We start from the raw sequence: 13,926 nt of genomic DNA, 5'->3' as shown, positions 1-13,926 counted from the left end.
TGATTTCTGGTTCAAAGTGTCTTTAAGAGGCCAAATGTTCCCAACAAGCGGTCGTCAAAGTAATGAAGATTCAAATCAGACACACAGCTGACATAATAAATGACATGTTGGACATCATTTTATTGAGTTACATGTAATTAATTCACACATAAACCAGTTCATTGTGAAAGTAAGCAGCAGTGTTATTTGTGTCTTCTTCAGATGAGCTGCAGGAAGCCGTTCAGTCAGTAAACCAGACGCAGAACCGTTACAGGTTAAATCAGATGATTGTGTCATTAAAAACATCAGTTAACATTCTGTTTTATTGGCCGACAACTTCTTCTGGACATGATTATTAAAGTGGAAATAGACAACTTATCATTCTGAAGTGAATATTGATTGCACAGTGAGTGTAATGGCTGTAGATTGGTTCTCCTGTGCTGTTCAGGCGACACCGCGCTGCATTTTTCACAGAAAAATGACGGCTGGATTCAAGGTCATCGTGCAAACAAAACAGGAAGAGGCTTTGTTTTCCCCGGTCACCATCCTCAGGTAACCATGGAACAAATAGAATAACTCGAACTCGACACTGCTAATGAAAAATGCTTCACAACCACAGCCTGCGAGGATTACTCTCATTTCCAGAGTCGCAAAGTTGTTCCTCAAACTGTTCATGTAATCACTCACACGCAGTTGAAAGTGGTTTCCAGTATTTGACACGAAGCACAAAGACAAATGACTATAACCCAACATTTAGCTTCGTCCGCCGTGTTTCAGCATCACGTGATGTCAACTCTGCCATTTTCTCCCAAGTTCCCAGATAGAAACAGAGGAAATGAAAAGCCAGCTGACTTGTGTTCAGTCGATGAATATCAAAGTTTGCTCCCCAGACACCTCCAGGACTCGAGAGGTTCAAAACCCACATACAGTTAGTAACAAATCCTGTCTACTTACCAACACAGCTGGGTGTTGATGACAGCACTGAGATCGGTGTTTCTTTTTGGTTTGTAGCTGTGCTGGTGGCGGGAGACAAGTTCCTAATGCTACTGCTAGTTAACGCTAGCAGCCAGAAAACAAAACCAGGAGGAACCAGAGAAGCAGAGAGCAAACGAAACAAACATCTCAGTGTATCGCAAAAATAACACCAATCAGAAACGCTGAGAGGGAAAAGTTGTCTGTTTCCACTTCAATTTAAAGATCCTGAATGAGGGATTGAAGACAGATGCTGTGTCTCAGTTCAGGGTCTGCATCCTTTGAAGGCGAGTCCTTCAGAGACCTTGTTAACCGTGTCAACCAGATGCTTTACCCTTATGTCAGGAATCCTGCAGCCCAGGCCTGCGAAAGTGATGATCTACGCCACCCGATGTCGCCAGTTTCTCACTTTCTTTCTTCTTTTTCGGGCGCGCAAAGAATCTCGGGATATGTGAAGGATCGTAGCGGTGCATCCTCCAGAAACAGGGAGAAGAAGGAGCATCTGGAGGAGCCTTCAGACTGGGAGAGCCTTCACGTGGCGTTGTGACGTAATTGGCCTTTAAATGCTCCTCCAAACAATGCAGACCTGAACTGAGACACAGCAAGTGGTTCAGCGGCCACAGCACCATGTGATGTTGGTAGCTGAAAACAACCCAAACATTCAGTTTTGACTGTAAAAAAGGTTTTTATCTGCAATCTAAAGTAGTTCTGAGCATTTTTTCTCTCCACCAAGTTACAAGAAATTGGAGCCTTTTAACTTTACAGTAGACTCAAAAGTCCCTGTTTTCAATAAAAGCTCTCTCTGAATGACTGATTCAATTTGAAAAGATTGAATATAACCTTATAATTAATCTGTCTGTCATTGCTGTAGCTTCAGATCTGAGGTTTTCCTGCTCGTTGATGGATCAAGCTGTAGTAAACACGGTCATGAATTCTGGGCCTGGACTCACATCTCTGTCGAGACACTGACATAAGAAGTGCATCTGTTCTTTTGTTTGTTTCCGTTCTGGGCTACCTGTAGCAGTAAGCCCCGTAGAGATGCGTCGTCTTGTTTGGGAACCCAAACGAGCGCACCCCCGCCTCGGGGATGCCTCCGCAGCGCTCCCTGGGGTTGCTGATAGGAAACCGCACGCTGCCGTCTCTCAGCCACCCGCCGTCACACTGGTCGTATTTCTGGAAACGCCAGGCGGAGTAAAGATGGCCGACCAACGCCAACTCGGCTCCCTGACGTCTGCATGCGCGTACCGCCTGGTCGAAGGAAAAAGACCCTGGTATGTAGGAGATGGAGCCTGCGGAAACAAACATCTAGATCTAGTTTGTCACATTTCTCCGGCTGCAGTGGAAACAGACACTGGCCAAGTATTTTTCCCACTGAGGAACTTTCTCATCACGCCTCACCAACAGATGTTATTGTCCTCTGTCAGCCTACCATCAGTCCCACTCTCAGGACTGAAGGTCGGTTTTGTTACCACAGAGTTGACATTCAGTGAAACACTTCAAAAGAACTGTGAAATAAACAACATCTTCTCTTCACACATCACTGAACGGTGCTGCTCCGTTGGAAAACCCAAGAAAATGATGGTAGTATGTTGACAGATGTCAGCGGCTCCTTCTTTGGGAAATACTGATATCATTGTCCAGATTTTAAGTTGTAAATATCCAAAACATTTGATATTTATCTGGGCAGCTCTGATGACTTACCTGATAATCTCGGCTGTGTTTCATGAAGGACCAAGATCCCACATCAGAATTCTCCTGCATTTGTCTGGAGCTGTAGTTTGTTACCAGCTTAACACAGATTTTATTAAATTTGTGCTCCAAATCTGAGACGAATATTTCTTTATGCATCTCTTACTTTAACTGGCTAATGAGACAAAGATAAAATATTTTTTTTCTGGACATTTACATTTCTTATTTTCATTTTTGTTCGTTTTAATGTCATGCTTGGGCATTTTGTTTGTCATTTCCTGTTTACTTTGTAGATTTGATCTCATATATTACTTGTGTATTTGTGCCCTTGTCCTGCTCACCACGGTTTCATTAGTTAATCACAAGTCATTGTATGTTCCTGATTTTTTTCATGGTTATGGTTTTTTCCTCCATTATCGTATTACTCTTTCTTTTCTTGGATTTTCCTTGCTGCCTTTTTTGCTGCCAGCACTTTCAATCTGTGGACTTCAACCTGCCTGCCTGTGAATTTTGCATCTTGCACAGTTATTTATTTTATAATCAAGAGCTACTCTGCCTTGGAAAAACTCCAGTTTACTTCTAGCTTTCTGTCAGGAAACCAGACGAAATGCTGATCTGAGCCGAGTCCCTCAAAGCTTACCTGACGTCTTGGAGGTGAAGCAGAAAGCGTCAAACCGATCGTGATTCTTGTCTTTTGGTCCGTAACTGCGGATGCCGGAGAGCATCTCTCCTCCACAGGCCGGTCGAGGGTGAATGATGGGGTAATGAACGGTCCCGTCGCGGAGCCAGCCGGCGTTACACCAGTCCAGACCCTCCGTCCACGCTGCAGGAGGACACAGGCCGATTTAAGAGAGGTGAAACAGCTGCAGGCAACATATTGCTGATGACTCTTTAGACATGCGGTACCTCTGAACAGTTGGCTGTATGAGGCTAATGTGCCATCTTGCTGGGCACAAACTTCTTTAGCCTCATGGAAAGTGTATTTGTAGCGGCCATTTTTACTCTGATACGGGAACACTACACCTGGAAATGGAAACCACTTGTCAGTGTTTTTGTTTTTACACTTGTTTGACCATAGCTATAAGTCATCATCCCTACCGAGGAGCGGGAACATTTCAAATACAGATTGTACTGGTTGATTCAGTATGTGCCCTTGAAAGTCCTTCAGATCAGCATTTTGAAAAGACAAATAGCTTCTTGTTACCTTCTATCCTCAAAGAAATGACGACGTTCTCGTCCTCGATGCCATTGATGAGCTCGCAGCGATACGTGCCGCTGTCTTCCAGCTCCAGATGGCTGAGCTGCAGGGAGGCGTCCATGGCGTGAGCTTTCCGGAGAGAAGCCCGGTGTCCGAGATGTCCGTACGGCTTGCAGGCTTGTGCGTTTGATATCATGATAATGTTCTCGGGCCCGACGTGCCCCGGCTCCAGCTTAGTCCATTTCACTTTGTAATGGCTGGGTTTGGTTCTCAGGATGCACGGCAAGGTGACGTTATCTCCCCTTCGGCCAACGACCTCGGCGTACACCAGCGGCTCGAGGAGGTACTTTAGCTTCTTGGGTGCTGCTGATGAAAGAGGATCCGCTAGGTGGCATCAATTTTTCCAAACAGATAGATTTAATCCAAACAGATATTTAAAAACAATCTATATACAAACACATATGTAGAAATTTAGAGACGAGTTACAGTGAATACCAAAAAATATTTTAAATTAAGTTCCCTGCAAAACGTCTACCGGAGATTCAGGCAGCTGGTGACGGACTCGTTGGGCATATTGGTTGCTGTTAGCAGTGGCCAATAGACCTGAAGGTACATTTCCCTCCTCGCCAGCCACTAGTGGAACTCTCTCTTTGAAAAGACCAATTTTTTGACAGTACAGTACATTGGTAGTTTTATTGCCACTGTTGGCTTCTGACATCCCAGGGTTCATGTGTCAAATAACACCACTAACCAGGCTTGCTAGATGTCAACAGCCACCACGACGATCCCCGAAGTTAAGGCCAATTTGACAAAGTGGCCAAACGGTGTCATTGCAACACCATGTGATGCACTGGAGCCCAAAATGACCTTCTCCCATAAGTGTCTGTGAAATGGTAGGTAGAGGTTTTTTTTTGTCAAAACCCACACAAAAAGAACTTGGTGCATTTAATCTGATAAAATTAGGGGGAAAAGCCAGTGGAAGTCTTTATGAATATGCAAAAAATCCAGGTATTTATTTTTTGTACTATTATATAGTCAAACTTTTTCTGCTTCCTGCTCCACTGAGCAGCTTTCACAGGGATGAACGTGGTGGCCAAATACCGGTATCTGTCCACCAGTATACTCCATAAATCACCTTAGTCCTGTAAATCGCCTCTGTCATTCTAGGAGGCTGCACACAGCCCCAGTCCATTGCTGTTCACTGGGAGGATGCTGGTTAACGGCAGTTAGTAGCTACTTTAACAACAACTAAAGCTATCCATCCAGCAGCCAAAGGACCTCGGAGGGAAAAAACAGAAGATGTTTTCTCCATAAAATGTGATCACGTTTCAGTAGAATCAGAGAATAAAATTGGGTTTTTCTAGGGTAATCTGAGGCCCAGTCCCCAAAAACACAACTTTTTTGTGATGACATATTTTAACATTGATTTTGACTCTATGTGAACTTGAAAAAACCCTCATATTTAAGGTAAAATCCCTCATTACCCTACCTGCTCTGCTGGGGGTATACATAGCTGATGACCAGGTGAGGCAGCTTGATGTTAAGAGAAGTATCACCACACAGTTCATTATGGAGGAAGTCGCTCTTCCAGCGCCTACAGTTCATGAGAAAACAGATTCAGTCTTCTTCACACTAATCAGCGACAGAACAAAGACGAAAAACAAGAGTTCAAACCTGTAAAGTTTAGAAGATTCAGGTGTCCGGTCATCCTCCTGCGACGTCCCACATGACGACGGTGATTTCAAAGCGTCTGAAATCTTACGTACTACATAACTTCAGGAAGTCGACGCGCCTGTTAATCCGTTTGGTCGTCTGGCTGAGCCCTGAATGTTGAGCTGTCAGTTCATCGGTCTCACCCTCACCTCCCCCTCTCCCCCTCTCCCCTCTCCCCTCTCCTCTCTCCTCTCTCCTCTCTCTCCTCTCTCCCCTCTCCTCTCTCCTCTCTCCTCTCTCCTCTCTCCCCTCTTCCCTCTGTCCTCTCTCCTCTGTACTCTCTCCCCTCCCCTCTCTCCCCTCTCACCTCTCCTCTCTCTCTTCTCTTCCCTCTGTCCTCTCTCCTCTCTCCCCTCTCCTCTCTCCCCTCTCCTCTCTCCTCTCTCTCTTCTCTCTCCTCTGTCCTCTCTCCTCTCTCCTCTCTTCCCTCTTCCCTCTGTCCTCTCTCCTCTCTCCTCTCTTCCCTCTTCCCTCTGTCCTCTCTCCTCTCTCCCCTCTCCTCTCTCTTCTCTTCCCTCTGTCCTCTCTCCTCTCTCCTCTCTCCCCTCTCCTCTCTCTTCTCTTCCCTCTGTCCTCTCTCCTCTCTCCTCTCTTCCCTCTTCCCTCTCTCCTCTCTCCTCTCTCCGGTCATCTGGTCCAGTCTGTTGTCAACAGTGTGTAAACAGGATTGTTGTCCTCTCCGCTCCAGATGTTGATGACCATATGAAGCTCTGACATGCTCTCTTTGTTCACTGTTTGCTATTGATTTCATCTTTGTGAGGCAAAGTAATTGTAATTTTACTCCTTGTGGGTATTGAACTAAATTTACCTGTAAAATTGATGATGTAGAAAACAACTGCACCGCTTCCAATTGCTGAAAGGTTTTAAACCTGTTAGACTTTTTGTCAGAGGCCTGAATCCATCCTGTACCTGCATCTTAAAGATCTGACCCTGACTTTGACACCAAAACCTGAAGCTTTATGTTTTTTAATACATTTTTCTGCTTACTGTTATATAGACTGAGGCGACAAATTGGCTGCACATTGGAACAGACAATTAAAATATCCTGACTCCCGTCCTAATTCCCATCATTGTCCTTTCCTAGGTAGGGCCTTTATTTGTTAGCACTGGTTGTATGAAATTAACCTACTTCTCACTTAATTTATGACATCCGTCAACACTTTCCTCATAAGTTTATGATCTCAATCACTAGTTTCAAGTCTTCTTCAACACAGCATGATGTTCATTTTGTGAATTTAGGTCCCATTTATAGTAAAACAGCCATTAAAGCAGGGTATGCTTTTGGGTTTGGCTACACTCTGATGGACAAGTTACTGTAATCTCAAATCCAATCAAGATATTCTCTTCCGCTCCACCATCTCGTCCAAACATGATTATTTCTTACTGGATAAAACCCCAAGATGGCGACGCCCATAATGTCAAAATGAGGCTTGAAATACGTGAAACCAACAGTGGCGATTGTTTGCCTCCTGTTCAAGAGAGGTGAGTGTTGAATGTTCAAGGTTGGTGACGTTTGAGCACAAACCAGGAGTTTCCATGTCACTCACATCCAGCACCACCAGGCGATGGTCATCAAAATGGTTGTCCACAAACCAATGGGTGACTTCATGGCAGCTCTTCACTCGTGTGAGCCAGTAGACTAACCAGATATACAGTCACTTGGATTATCTTCAGTCCTCCAAACACATTTCAGACTTTAACATGCTGTAACCTGCTGTGTATCCTGGTTTAAGCTAGCATGGATGCATTTAAAGAACCACATACACCGTTAAAAGAGAGGGAGGATGAAACCACTTGCCAGCTTGCATGCTCACTACTGGTTTCTGCTCTGGTTCATTAGCTATTTAGCTTGCTTGTTAGCTTGATGGTGCCACCAATCCTTTTGAATTAACATTTTCCACTGTTTCAATAATCTGCAGCAGAAATGTGTTTATAAATTTCTGTAGCAAAAGAAATTGTTCAGTAAAAACACTCTATCAAACTAATTATATGTGATATGTGTTTTTTTTAACCACATTTGACTGATATGAAAGTCGAATTAGCATCCTGGCTGCTATATTGGCTGCGTCGGTCAAACAGCATATTGTAGCGTACAGTGAATACGATGATGAGCCATCGCTGACAACAAGCCCTCCTGTGTTTTCTAACCTTTCCCAGAGGGCCGATGCCAAAGAGGACTATAGTGTGCATTCAGCCATCTTTGTTAGTGCCCACACGGCTCTGGGGGGCAGCGGGAGAGGAAGCTGTGTCAGCTCTGGTTTCCTCTGCCGCCGTGGCCCCCGGGCACAAGGGCCGCATTGTGACAGTCACGGTCTCCACGCAGTGACAGCAGGCGGCGGTCACACAAACACGGTCCAATGTGGAAAGAAGATGAAATAATGGGATTCTTCTTGTTTTTTTGTGCTTGTGTTGCTTCTCCATTGTGCTCCGTCATCAATGGGACTCTGTCTTACTCTCCAATTAGTATTCACCCAAACACCTCGAGGTGAAAACGGCCAACCGTCTATCTATCTATCTATCTATCTATCTATCTATCTATCTATCTATCTATCTATCTAGCTATCTAGCTATCATTTCAAGGTTTGGGTCAATACAACTGTTCATCCCCAGAAAGTCACAGTTTGTCATTAAAGTCTTGTATCAGTCCCATATTGTGCAGTGCTGATCTCTGGCTCCCTCTAGACTGATTGCAGTGGATTCAGATCACCTGTCGCAGGTGCGGAGACTCATTAATGAGTGAGAGCAGCTGGAGGCGTCCAGTCAGGATGTGACGACAACCTCCTGTGAAGGTTTAAAAGAGGTGGGAACACAGTTGTTCTTATTTCTGGTTCTGCCCATGACACTGCAGACCACCAAGACCCTGCTGGGATTTATTTACTGTTTTTGTTCTTTCTAGTTTCATCGAGGTTACCTGCATCAGGGAAGAGAGATCCTTGCTGTCAGTAGCTTGGCACCTGCAGGCCTTTGTTTTTTTTAATCCCAACTGGACCTGTTGGTACCAGAGCCCCTCTGTACACCTTCAGTTTGTTCCCATTTAATTTCATCAGGTACTAGAAGAGGAAATATATCATGTCATTGTTTGTGACGTTTTGGTTTCCCTGTAATAGACGTATATATTTTGTTTAGATTTATATATTTCGTGATTCTCTGCCACTAACTCCAGAGAACAAGACCGTGAAAACATGACAGTCGATCCAATCACCAGAGTGAATGCAATTTCTGCAAACCACTGATATGTTGAAACTTGAAACTTTACGTTCTTTAGGTTAAATGTTCACTTCTGTGTTGTTAGGTGAAGGTTATATTGGGCCTAAAATTCCATGTTCTGTCGGCACAAACGCAGCTGACAAATGTCCTGATATCTTTATTAAAAAACATCCAGCAGTTTGACGAACAAATGTTGAAGTGGCGTCTCAAACAAGTGGTCTCGGCCTCCTCGCCTCCTGACATGAAAGTGAGCTCAAATACATGTGATGTGAAGGAGACGTTAAATGTTTTGTGTTGATATAAAACCGTGTGACGGCCATGTTGGTGTCGGTAGGTCACGAATAAACGCTTCCTTACAAGCTTGAGGGCAAACTGTGACTTTCTTGTCTCTCGCCATTAACTAGTGAAACACAGTCCAAGTTCCTAAAGACTGCAGTCTACAACCACACTGAGATAAATTTACTAATACATATTGAGCACCAGTACATAAACTCCGAATACAGCTGCTAAACTTATACAGTTCAACCTTTTTTCTGTATCTGTATCTGTGTCTGTATCATCAGCACCAGTGAATGAGCAGAACAAATTCTGCCCTCTGCTGTATGAAGTTCGTATCAGTATGTTGGGAGCTGCTAGTCAACAACAAGCCTTCACACTTGTTTTATTCACTTTATCCAAACACAACAGTCGTGTCATGTGTCGTTTTGGCTCTAATCTTTACAAGTGGGGTCAGAGGTCAAAAATCTTGTATATCCTGATACCATCAAGTTCTAAAAAGGAGAAAAACTGAATCAATTTTAAGTTGACAGTTATTTGTAGATGAATATCATGAATCCAATGAAACTGAACACTTTCCGCACCATTATACCATCATGTGGAAGCTTTAAAGGAAACCGTTCATTGTATTATTTTACAATGAACTCAAGTGAGTTCAAGCCGAGACTTGAAGGCCCTGATAGATGATGTTTTCCTGTAAAGAGACGAGGATCAGTCAGTTCTGAGCTTCTCGTCACTCAGTCTCTCTGTTTGACTGATTTCCTGTCCACTCGTCCTCTGCAGCTGCTGAGAGCTCTCAGTAACGTCTTCCAGCCTGCAGGTGAACTCTGACACTTTCATTTCCATGTGATTGATGGGTGTGTTGCTCTGCTCCTGAAGCAGTTACTGTGAATCACTTAAATCACTCATTCTGATTATTCTTGTTTGTCCTGTTTTTTAGTTTCCCATTAATTCAGTATGAACAGAAACAAAGATCCGTTGAAAGCCCCACCTGCCCTCATATTCCTGCAGATTTATGCTGCCATTTGTCTTTAACTGCCGCGCTGACTGACCAAATGTCCCTTTTCATCCGTGTACAATAGATGAGCGAGGCTGATATGAGAGCAGCCTGCAGCCCCGATGGCGTATCAGTTTGCGTCTTGCAACGGTGCGTGACTCGGTTGACGAAAGGCGTGACAAGCGTCGGGGTCATGCAGACGGCCTCGTGGGGTAAAATATGTACTTTCTGACAACAGCTCTCCCGCTCTGAAAGATTCCCCCTGTGAAGACACGCAACCCCCTGAAATATTTTCAACATTCCTGCAGATGCTCCCCTCTCCTGAAGCGTCACTGCGACTGACAGTTTCTGAGTGTAGTGACAGATTTGCCCTCCTCACCGCTCAGAAAGTTGAACGCTCCTGACAGCTCGAGAGGCTCCCCCGTCTGACCGAGGGGTCACCTGTATCCCCCCTTATGTCAGTCATGCAGGTGAATGCGGGTTCCTTTTTGTTCTCTTTGCATACCTCACACATGTTGGGCCCAGGAGTCAAAATGGAGCTGGATTTGACCTTCAACCCTCCGTTCTGCAGCAGACAATGCACATTTTTAAATAAGCAACATGGAGCCGAGAAGAGTTTCACATTCCTTTCACTCAGTGTCAGTGGAGCAGCTACATGTGTGAGATTGTTGTGTGATTGCAGTGAAAATTGTTGACCGAGATACTGTGCAGTTCTTTGTGTTTCTACAAAAGAACCGGTTGAGAAGAACTCATTCATTAACTCACTATTCTCTCCTTTTGTGAGTCTTTCACCGGTTGTATTCAGGAGCCTAGTTGTGCTGTGAGTGGTCAACAGGTGAACTTGGGCGTTCCTTGTTTATATTAATTTAATATTCCTCTTCGGCTGGACAAATATCCAGAATAAACCTGCAAGAATTGGGCTTTTATGTGGACTGGGAATGTGTAAAGTCTGTGTTTACACCGGGTCAGTTGACTCTGTAGTGGACCTGGGTACTTATAACCTCGGCTCGTCTTTGATCTGAATTTAAGACCCAGAGGAAAGTGTTAAATTCTGCCGCACAAAGTGATGACGTGTTATCAACATCCGGTCTGTTAAAGGCTGTTTCATTTCTGGACACAGTGTTGGAGGCGGAGCACTGTTCATTACTGCTCGGAGGTGTTTTGAAGCCCAAAAAGCTTCCTGACTTCCCAGCTGAAACTTTTTAAATTGAACACATACAACCACTTAGATACAACGTTAGCGTATTGAATGTTTTGGCTCTTTAGCTGCTAAATTCTCCAACAACAGCAGCCGCTAACTTGATCTGAACAGATGATGAGAGTTTGAGAGAATGGTGTTGATGAGAGCGATGAGACTGATTCTCTTTATTGTTTATTCATTTTCATGATGTCATATTTCTTTGGCGACCTGATGGCATGCAGTCTCGTCACTGATTGGCTGCTCAGTCACTCAGATGCTCTGCCAGGTGTCGTAAAGTATTTCATCCATGACTAATTGCGTGAAAAGCTGCTGATAGCCTGAAGCACTTTAACATTGTACATCTTTTATTTTTCAGTTCAGAATGTTTGTACAGTTTTGGTGAAATCTCTTAAGTTATTTTGTCTTTTTCAACACAAACAGCTGCACACAAGCGGAGAGCATCTGGCTAGACAGCGGCAGGAGAACGACGTATTGACCTGTTGCCCTCGACGTGGAATGATTTAACGATGAGCCCGAGGCTCCTCAACCAATCGCATAGCAGATGAGTTAGTTTTGTAACACGCTGACGCCCCATGTGATAGTCACACAGGGAGATACGGATCTGAGAGCAGAGGAGGGAAAGAGATAAGCCAACATTCCCATACCTGTCTTACTCTGGTTAGCCTGCAGCTCCTCTGGAGTGTTTTCTCTCTGTGTGCTGAACGCCACAACACAAAACCTCAGAACAATACAATACAGTGTGTGTGTGTGTGTGTGTGTGTGTTTGAATATTTACTGTATCTACAACTCGCCAAGCAGAACAAGGACACTTTATATCCTTCTAGGGAAAGAGGGCATGATAACACAGGCGAGGAGCGGCGGATACACTGATCTCATCTCCCAATCATCTATTTAATTTGTTGAACAGTTAGTTTAACGTGTGTTAACATAATGGCGTCACACCTTTCTTGCAGACATGTGTTCACTTATCTGTATAAAGAAAATGAACCATGGATGACATGACACACATTCCCTCTCTGAACTGAGCATGCAGCCCCTCCCCCACACACCGCGGTATAATGGCTCTCCTGTGCATTAGCAAGTGTGAAATACCTGCACAGCGTCTTAATGTATGTTATCTCCGTGTTAAATAACAGGCAGGTTTGGTCTTGTTGTTATCTGGTCTCATCTGGTGCCAGGCCTCTTGTAGCCTCCATGGTGTTACTACTGATGCCTCCGATGGGGAGATTGTGTTATCAGCGGGGCCGAGGAGCCAGACTGCTGCTGCGCTGATGGAGTGACAAGAGGTATCCACCACTAAGACGGCAAAACACACCTGTGGCACGCATACTTCTGAGTCCCCGATGAGTCAGGTGACACCACACACACACAAGCCCTCGTGATTAAATAGAAATAACAGTATAGTCTGATGACTACATCAGCAGGACCGAGACCAGTTTGTAAAAAAAGCATCTAAAAATCAAAATTGAGGATCTAAAAAGTCTGAAAGTATAAAGTATAAAGGTTTTATGTCAATAAAAAGGTATCAAAAGGACAAGAAAAACTTAATTATACATATATTTACATGCATGTATACTATATGTTGACTGATTAACAACATGGCCGATTATCTGATTTTCTAATTTGCATTTATCTGATTATCAAGATCAATAAAACAAATTTTGACTCTGAAAAAAGCAATCTGTAACTACAGGAACTAGTGCCTAAAGTTATAAAATAAAAATGGTGGAGTGAATAGAAATGTAGCGAAGTGGACGCACAAAGCAGCTGAAAATGGAAAAACTCAAGTTCAAGTACCTTTTTTTCGACTTTTTACTTAATGATTTTATCAATTAAGTTTGATTCCAGTAATCACAATGCTTAATACTGGCCGGGTCGATCACTGGTTGACCTTTAGTACACAGTTTGTATATACGTATAATTTACTTTAATCAAAGTAATATTTTAGCACAGAATCTTTCCTTTTACTTTGCTTGTTGCAGCAGTGAGTTGGCGTTAAACTGAGGAATAGATGAGATTCCGACTGTCTACATCCTGCACATCAGACTAACATCAGGCAGGCAGCTGAGAGTCTATCTGCAGATACAGAGTCACTACAGGACACACCTTCAGGACACACCTTCCACATGGCATCAAAAACGTCTCAGTTAGCTTAGGAGGGGAAAAAAAACATGCCAAAGGAATCAGGACGGCTCAGGTTGTCAGCACAGTAGGCACCATATGAAAAAAGATCCAGGGAGAAGCGTAGAAAACGTAAAAAATATAAAGGAATCACAAATGAAACAAGGAGACATTTGTTAATGCAGCTGAATGAGCAATGAGATACGATCTGAGGGGTGTCTGTCTATCGTCTGTTATATTAAATGTTTAGAATATCATTACTGTTCCTGACATATTATAATGCAGATGTGATATTGGGCAGTAGTTCAGGTTTTTCTTTCCTTGCAGTTTTCAGTCAGCTGTGTAATCCAGTGGAAAACAAACAGTCAGAGTTGTTAGAGCACGAACAATTTAATCTAAGTGAGCGGCTTGAATTTAATACAGCTTTGTTTTGATTTTGAGCAGAGATATGTGGATTGTATTTGCCTGATGTGCGCAGCGCTGTGTTTTCTCTGTATATAAAGAAAAATGTCTCTAGCTGCTGAAATAAATTGATTTGTTCGGTTTTTTTTGTACATAAATTATTGCCTCTGC

At 43.6% G+C, this 13,926-nt stretch overlaps 1 protein-coding gene and 1 long non-coding RNA gene across 4 annotated transcripts; one reads left to right on the top strand and one right to left on the bottom strand.

The window, feature by feature from the left end:
• Window positions 1–115: 115 nt before the first annotated feature.
• Window positions 116–5,677, bottom strand: hapln2 (hyaluronan and proteoglycan link protein 2). Of its 3 annotated transcripts, none has more exons than XM_037075213.1 (6): window positions 5,513–5,677; window positions 5,328–5,432; window positions 3,845–4,204; window positions 3,547–3,663; window positions 3,281–3,463; window positions 116–2,240 (listed from the first exon to the last, which is right to left on the bottom strand). In XM_037075213.1, the coding sequence occupies exons 1-6, from the start codon at window positions 5,544–5,546 to the stop codon at window positions 1,963–1,965; spliced, it is 1,077 nt and encodes a 358-aa protein (XP_036931108.1). In that variant the 5' UTR covers window positions 5,547–5,677; the 3' UTR covers window positions 116–1,962. The 3 variants fall into 3 exon arrangements, with proteins under 3 accessions (XP_036931108.1, XP_036931109.1, XP_036931110.1); XM_037075214.1 differs by having other exon boundaries at window positions 3,845–4,201; XM_037075215.1 differs by having other exon boundaries at window positions 2,000–2,199.
• Window positions 5,678–8,399: 2,722 nt separating this feature from the next.
• LOC119006509 lies at window positions 8,400–13,549 on the top strand. Its single transcript, XR_005070822.1, has 3 exons — window positions 8,400–8,598; window positions 12,411–12,584; window positions 13,215–13,549. It is a non-coding gene; the product is annotated as an uncharacterized LOC119006509 (long non-coding RNA).
• The last annotated feature ends 377 nt before the right edge of the window (window positions 13,550–13,926 follow it).

Source organism: Acanthopagrus latus, chromosome 17 (assembly GCF_904848185.1).
Source record: "Acanthopagrus latus isolate v.2019 chromosome 17, fAcaLat1.1, whole genome shotgun sequence".
NCBI classification, from domain to species: domain Eukaryota; kingdom Metazoa; phylum Chordata; class Actinopteri; order Spariformes; family Sparidae; genus Acanthopagrus; species Acanthopagrus latus.
This window is presented reverse-complemented; position numbering and strand designations above follow the sequence as displayed.